We start from the raw sequence: 8,167 nt of genomic DNA, 5'->3' as shown, positions 1-8,167 counted from the left end.
GACAGCTGGAATGTTTCCATATGAACAAACAACATGAAGTCCCAGTGTCATTCAGCAGCTCCACACCCTAAACAGGATGTTTGTAATTGTTTCAGACTGTTTCAGGAGCTGTCAGACACAGATAATGGCTGCTTTTGTTGTTCCTTGACATCCTCTTTGTCTCATAAAGTCAGCTGAGAAGAAGCTTCTGTGGCAGCTATAACTGGACTTTTTACTGCAGTAGAAAGAGAATGATTGACATTTCAGGAGCTGTTGTCATTCATTCAGTTATTTGGACCACAGTCATTTTTCATTACTTACTTTCATTTGTAGCTGTTGTCAGGAGTCGCAGAGTTTTCCTTTTGGATGTTGTTTTAAACGTGCTTTATAAATAAAATTTGAGTTGAGTTGAGTTTAATCATTATCAACTCATACTGTCATCCTTAAAAGAACTAGCGTTGATCTTACATCACACTTTCTCATCATCATCATCACATCAGGGTGTAAACTTATGACACTGTGAGCGTGTTAGCATTAAGCTAACACTAGCCAAACTTAGACTGTTAGTCCTGTTACATTTCTGATCAATTAAAAAAACAGGAAACTTGCTAATTATCTGTAGGATTATTTGGTGTTTTTTTATGCAGAGCAAGGCTCTCTGTGTCCTTTTACTATCATGCTAAGCTAAGCTAACTTTGTTTGCTCTGTAGAAAGAACAGTACATGAATAGTACTGTGCAGAACTTTAAGGCATGCTTGGGTCAAAAACTGGGGCTGAAGTGAGGCGTAGATGTGACAAGGAAATCACCTGAGGTCACCACTGGTCAGGTTACTTCCCAATTTTTGTCTCTTTTCATTCACCAAACCCGCTGAAAATACATTTATCAGGTCTGTTTGTCCAGACCCTTGATGTTGATGAGCAATGATAAAACTAAAACTAAAGGGTTTAATCTAATTAACTCACCTCTATTGGCAGATTGACTTTAAAGAAAGTATTAAAAGTCCTTATTAGAATTGTCCGGCTCCAGTTTGGAGGCCAGTCAGTCTGCATGGATTTAGCCAGATTTGGGCCCGACTGCGTCGTCATAGCTCATCATCACTAGGCCATGATTCTAGCATTAAGAAAGACAAAGCGTTCTCAGTGTGATATAATCAATGATGCGTTCATGAATCAACAAGACAGGCATTTCAGAATTTTCTAGCATCTTCAACAGCATATTAGGGCCTCTCTAAAAGATTAGAAAGATATATGTGGATCCAGTACTGACCAACAGGAGAGCTTCTGCTCCTGTCTTTGTGTGGTCATTCACCACAGTGATGCTATACGATTCCCCACATCCCTCCAGGTATCTGCTAGCATACAGCAGAGCTAACTAGGTTTCCTTTCTTGACACTCATACCTCAAGCTTTCTCTGAAGGATACCTAGTCCATATCATCGTCTTCTTCATACAAAAGGATGAGTCCATGGTTGTTTCTTCTTTGCTGTTTTTCAGGACTGCTAGTGTGGCCTTTCCTATCTTGGTCTGTTGCTGCTGTGCTATAGTGGACAGGAGGCAGAATGAATGGAGCACTTGGTCTGGTTTATTCTGCAAACATGGGACAGCACACACACAACCACAGTTGTGAGAATTAACAGCAAGTCGCTCAGACGTCTGTTCCCGCTCAGACCACAGCATAAGATCGTTTGCTACTGCAATCGTTTGCTCGAGCACCGACCTCACTGACCCCTCCTGTGTGTGTGTGTGTGTCTGTGACTCTTAACAGGTTTCTTAATACAAAGAGTGATTATTTTTTATAGATTCTATTCTGTTATTGGATACAGCGAAGGAGAGATCAGAGACAGACAAAGCGATATTGGCTGTCTAATCTTCAACAGAAAAATGTAAAGTAGGTGGTCAGAATACTTGTTTTGTTAAATTCTCCCCTGGTAACTATGGTTACTATTCACACCAATAAAACATCTTGAACTGGACTGTTAATTGACATAAATTTCAAACAAGTTAACCTGTTAACCAGTTCAGATGAAAGTAACAGTCCTTGGAAATTAAGCTTTAATAAAAAAAAAGATTTCTATTGTTACAATGTGCATTTTATGTTTTCTTTCTTACAGAGTGAAAGAAGACATGAATGCAAAATAGAGCAAAATCTCTAAACTGACCAGAACATGAAATCACAATGTTTTAACCTGTAGAGTCCTGTCTGAAACAGCTACTGCATCATTCTGACTAAAGGCTCCTCAGCTAACAACTATTCATTCAAAAGTCAAAATGGAGCTCAGGGCAAAACCTGAACCAGCAACTGATCAATGGACTCTCCTGGAGTTTATTCTGGTTGGTCTGCTGGCTCCGACGCTCCTGTACAGCTGTGGCATCACCTTGTTCTGCATCAGAGAGTGAATGTAACAACTATTAGTCCAAGTGTCTTTAACATCTTCATCTGTTTGTCTGTCAAGCTCCATAAAAATGCCCCTCCTTTAAATCATCTTAGATTACAGAAGGAAAGAAACCATGGATCTACCATGTTGATTTTTTTCACTGAAAAATATTAATTATATTTTAAATTTATACACAATTTTACACACAGTAGAACATAAACAACATACCAGATGTTAAGACTGAGGCAAAATGAAGTTTCTGAATGATGATTTTATTTATTGAGGGGAAAAAAAAGAAATCCAAACCAACTTTTTCACTTGTTGCCACCCTGGCTATTGTATCAATTCTTTCAGAGTCTTCCTGCATAAAAGCAACAGCACTGATTCTTACTGTAACCTCTTTCAACAGAATAGCACCTCATATCAGAGCCTGTAAGCTAGTGTGCCATTCAACCTAACAGGGACTATTTTTCTGTGTTACAGAGCAGTGGAACTCATCCTGAAAACTTCACGTACGTGGAAATGAGGAAAGCTCCAACACAAAGGGATCCAGACTTTGACATGATGTGCTACGGGCCGCTGAATGACCCCACCTCAAACCAAATCCCTCCACTGGTGGCTTAATACTGATCAAAATGACAAGAAAAAACATGGACATGTCAGGAATGACCATGCTGTAAACCTCTTCTTCATGTCATGAAGTCAGAAAGGATGCACTGCTGTAGATCAACAGCAGAGGGAGACAAAGATCACTCGAATGTTCTCTGTTGCAGCACGTCTGCTTTCATGTCTGCAAAATGATATTATCCTTTATGTGGTGCATTAACATGTACAGTTTGTTATTCTGATACTAATTCTGTTTATTCTGGGACCAGCATTATAATTGTGTGGTCTTTAGTTATGTTCATAGTTTTAGAACATTTTAAATCACTGTTAAAAACGTATCTTTTCTCGTTGGCTTTCAATTCAGGATGAGATTATTTTATCCCAACAGATTTTAGATTTTAGATGTTACTGTAACTTTTACTGTAACTGTATAATCTATTTTTTTATTATTTCACTATTTAATAGTGATGTATTCTTGTTTAATGTTTTGCTTTTATACTGTGAAGCACTTTGGTCAACTGTGGTTGTTTTAAATGTGCTATATAAATAAAATTGAATTGAATTGAATTTTGTGTATGTTTTTATTTATTTTCTGTGTGAATGCCTTCATTTCAGATGGCCAAATGCTGCAGAAAAATCATTTTGGTTCAGGCAGATATTGGTGAGTTTCTCCCTTTGAACTCCAGATAGGTTCAGTTATTCAAGTTGATTTTAACATTTTGACCTTTAGATGAAGATGGCACAGGGGCCACTGTATCTTTTATGTTGACAGTTACATTGGGTCCACGTTTACCCTGTCACTGGTTTATCCCTCCGACCCAAGACAGTAAAAGTGTTAATGAAGAGAGACAGATGGGTGATAACTACAGTGGAGTGAGGGTCTGATTTTGGGCTCAGTTTACAGTATGTTGGCATCACAGGAGTCAGGCTGCAGTATCTTCAGAGATACGATGAGTTTGACTGACTTCCTAAACCAGGGATAGAAAAATGCATAAATCAAAGGGTTCAGACAGGAGTTAAAATAAAACAAACATATAACAAAAGCAGAATGTGAAGCATTAAACAGGATATCTTTACCTGAGAGTAAGAGACAAAAACCAGGGATGGTACACAACAAGAAGACGACTACAACACCACCAAGAGCCCTGGCTGCTTTCATTTCACTTTTTCTAACAGTTTGGACTCTAGACTGCTGGAGTTTCACAGTGATACTGATATGAGAGCGCATGGCCTGAGCCTGAGATAAAACCACCACAAATACCCTCATGTACAGAACAACAATAACAGAGATAGGGAGAAGAAAGGTGCAAATTAGATCTGCAATGGCACTGATGTCATCACCAGAAAATAAACACTCTCCAACACAAGCATGATGCCTGCCTGGGTTCTGGAGGTTTTCCATATTTTTCAGACTTTGGAAGATGGTAGAGAATATCCAATAGAGATAAATATAGAACTGAACTCTCTTTGGTGTCAGTTTTGAGGAGTATTGTAAAGGCTGGCAAATGGCCACATAGCGATCATAAGAAATAAACATTACAGTCCCTGTTGAAACATTAGTGATGATTAAAGATAAATACTGATAAAGAGCACAAACAAAGTCACCAAATAACCAGCAGCCCTCTATGAGCATGAGCTGGAAGAACATGAGGAAGCCCACACATAAATCTGCTACAGCCAGAGAGAGGAGGAAGAGGCAGGTCGGAGTTTGGAGCTTCCTGCAGAGGAAAAAGGAAACACATTTTCTTTGCTGTCAGTGAGGTGAAAGTAGAAAGAGCATGAAGAACATCACTGGTTATAATAGAATATATCAGATCAATAAAAACATCCTGTAACAACCAAACAGTTGACATAATCAGAATGATGTTTCTGTACTTGAAGTGAGAGATGGAGATGATGACCAGCAGGTTCAGACAGATAGTAAGCAGTGAGATGGAGGACAGCAGGAAATAAGCAAACATGGTCTCAGAGTGAGTTTGGCGTTTTGTCCTCCTGCAGGAGGTGTTGAGCAGTTGTGGAAAGCATAATTCAGTTTCCAGATTCTCCATCACTTAGGACAGAGGAGTCTGCTCATCTGAGAGCTGACTACCTGTACTCTCAGTCATAACCCTGCCTTATCTTCATCCTCCCTGATCTTCCCTCCTGGGGAGGCAGCCTCAGACTTTCTCTCTGTAGAGTCTCCTTTCTCTTTGACGAAAGTCAGTGTGGTAAAAGTTTTCCAAAAGCTCTTGAGGGAATTTGAAGGTACAGAGCATCTCAATAAACTAGATTATTATGGCCATCCAGGAAGCAGTCACCTGGAGCAGGGACTTCTGGGATTGCTTTGTGCTAAAGAATCTGTTCTTCTACTGCTCCATAATGTTCATGTTTCATTGCAAAGTTGATAATTCTGCATGGTTTGGTTATTAGTTCATGTGTTTAGCATAAAATGTTTTACCAAGTGTGACACCATGAGTAAGGGGGTCATTGCTGCAGACTAGGCTGTCTGTATGTGTCTTTAGTTATCTATGCTCACTGCATAAAGTCTTATTACACTCATTGGTTTTGACTCAGAGCCAATTGCCATCATGCATTGCCACAATATAATCAAAAATTTGATTTATCTCAGTAATTCCATTCCAAAAATGAAATACATATTTCATAGATTCATTACACGCAGATGGATAAAGTTTATTTCCTTTAATTTCGATGATCATGGCTTACAGCTGATGAAAACCCCGAATTCAGTGTCTCAGATTAGAATATCATAAAAAGTTCAATATTTTTTGTCACTCATTTCACAAGGTAAGCCCATGTATTATAAAGAGTCATTACACACAGAGTGAAATATTTCAAGCTTTTATTTCTTGAAATGTTGATGATTATGGCTTACAGATAAGGAAAACCCAAAATTCAGTGTCTCAGAAAATAAGAATATTGTGAAAAAGTTCAATATTTGAAAGTCATGGTGTCACACTCTAATCAGCTAATGAACTCCAAACACCTGCAAAGGTTTCCTGAGCCTTTAAATGCTCTCTCAGTCTGGGTCAGTAGGCTACACAATCATGGGGAAGACTGCAGACTTGACAGATGTCCAGAAGACAGTCATTGACACCCTCCACAAGGAGGTAAGCCACAAAAGGTCACTGCTAAAGAAACTGCTTCTTGACACAGTGCTGTATCCAAGCATATTCATAACAAGTTGAGTGGAAGGAACAAGTGTGGTAGGAAAAGGTGCACCAGCATAAGGGATAACTGCAGCCTCGAGAGGATTGTCAAGAAAAATCCATTCAAGAATTGGGGGAGCTTCACAAGAAGTGGACTGAGGCTGGAGTCAGTGCATCCAGAGCCACTACGCACAGACCAGTCCTAGACATGGGCTAAAAATGTGGCAGTCCTCGTGTCGAGCTACTATTGCATCAGCATTGTTCTTGCTATGCACTTATTTCTGTGATGGTTATGTTATTGTAAAATAAGAGGTGTAGGTTTAAATAAGCTTCTGCCTACACCCTTTCAGTTAGCTTGGAAATTTAGAAATTTCACTTTGATCTTGTAAATTGCTTTATTTGTTGCAAGTGAACCGAAAGAAATTTCTTTCAATTATTCTTTCATTCATTCACTTTTTCTGTCAGTTTTTCTACAACCTGGTTGTAAAAGTGCCGATTCACCATAAACCCTTCTGGAACCCACTCCTCCAACAGGATACCCTTAAAGGTGCAGTGTGTAAAACTGAATATCAACATCTAGAAGTGGGTTCTAGATTGCAGGTTGAATTTAATGTGTATCTGTAATGTGAATACAATACAATACAAAAACTTTATTTATCCTTTTTTCCTCTATGTTACCATGGAAACATGTAAAAATCCGAGATGGCGGCCTCCATGGAGGGAACCCCTCCAATGTATGAATTAAAGGTTTATTCTGAGTTGTTTTTTCAAAATAGCTATTTTTGAATTTAGATGACTAAACACTTATTTAGATAAGTTAGACCATGTTATAAATGTTTTGCTTTATTTTACCAAGTTTGTTGAGCTAAATGCTACTAGGCTAAATATTACACACTGCACCTTTAATGTCAAAGAAAACCATCAACATGGCCTTGAATTTACACTTGCTTTGTGCTGCATTCTTCATCCTTGGTGGTAATGGTGTTTTTCTTTTTTTCAAAGATTTTTTTGTGCTTTTATTTGATAGGAGGAGGACAGTGGATAAAGCCAGAAATGGGAGAGAGAGCAGGGAGAACCATGCGGCAGAGCCACAGGCCAGATTCGAAACCGGGCTGCCCGCGTACATGGGTAGCGCTGTAGGCCGCTAGACCATCTGTGCACTGGTAATGGTGTTTTTCAATGCATTGACCGCTGTCTTGACTCAGGATCATACTGGAAGATCCAAGTTTCATCAAATGTAATCATTCCTAAGAAATGGGTTTCCTTTTGTGATTCGGGATCTTTGTGTAGCATGTTTCACAAACATAATCATGTTATGCTCCTCTGAAATACTAAATAAAATATCACACTAGTAAAGAAAAAACAACTAAAGACTGGTTAAGGTACACCATATTGCCAAAAGTATTCACTCACCCATCCAAATAATTGAAATCAGGTGTTCCAATCACTTCCATGGCCACAGGTGTATAAAATCAAGCACCTAGGCATGCAGACTGTTTCTACAAACATTTGTGAAAGAATGGCTCGCTCTCAGGAGCTCAGTGAATTCCAGCGTGGTACTGTGATAGGATGCCACCTGTGCAACAAGTCCAGTCATGAAATCTCCTGGCTCCTAAATATTCCACAGTCAACTGTCAGTGGTATTATAACAAAGTAAGAGTGATTGGGAATGAAAGCAACTCAGCCACCAAGTGGTAGGCCCTGTAACATGACAGAGCGGGGTCAGTGGATGCTGAGGCGCATAGTGCGCAGAGGTCGCCAACTTTCTGCAGAGTCAATTGCTACAGACCTCCAAACTTCATGTGGCCTTCAGATTAGCTCAAGACCAGTGTGTAGAGAGCTTCATGGAATGAGTTTCCATTGCCGAGCAGCTGCATCCAAGCCATACATCACCAAGTGCAATGCAAAGCGTCTGATGCAGTGGTGTAAAGCACGCCGCCACTGGACTCTAGAGCAGTGGAGACGCGTTCTCTGGAGTGATGGATCACGCTTCTCCATCTAGCAATCTGATGGATAACTCTGGGTTTGGTGGTTGCCAGGAGAACGGTACTTGTCTGACTGC

At 39.6% G+C, this 8,167-nt stretch overlaps 1 protein-coding gene across 1 annotated transcript; it reads right to left on the bottom strand.

Annotated features, from left to right (window-relative positions):
* Nucleotides 1-3,857: 3,857 nt before the first annotated feature.
* Nucleotides 3,858-5,007, bottom strand: LOC121527209 (trace amine-associated receptor 13c-like). The gene is made up of 2 exons (XM_041814059.1): nucleotides 4,835-5,007; nucleotides 3,858-4,677 (listed from the first exon to the last, which is right to left on the bottom strand). The coding sequence occupies exons 1-2, from the start codon at nucleotides 5,005-5,007 to the stop codon at nucleotides 3,858-3,860; spliced, it is 993 nt and encodes a 330-aa protein (XP_041669993.1).
* Between the last annotated feature and the right edge of the window lie 3,160 nt (nucleotides 5,008-8,167).

Source organism: Cheilinus undulatus, linkage group 2, assembly GCF_018320785.1.
Source record: "Cheilinus undulatus linkage group 2, ASM1832078v1, whole genome shotgun sequence".
Lineage (NCBI taxonomy): Eukaryota > Metazoa > Chordata > Actinopteri > Labriformes > Labridae > Cheilinus > Cheilinus undulatus.
Note: the sequence above shows the minus strand (reverse complement) of the source record. Positions and strands in the feature narration are given on the sequence as shown.

Coding starts and splice junctions, on each gene's coding strand:
- LOC121527209 (XM_041814059.1), bottom strand. CDS start 5,007: ATGGAGAATCTGGAAACTGAATTATGCTTTCCACAACTGCTCAACACC. Junction 4,678..4,834: donor ATCTCCATCTCTCACTTCAA/GTACAGAAACAT, acceptor TTTCCTCTGCAG/GAAGCTCCAAACTCCGACCT.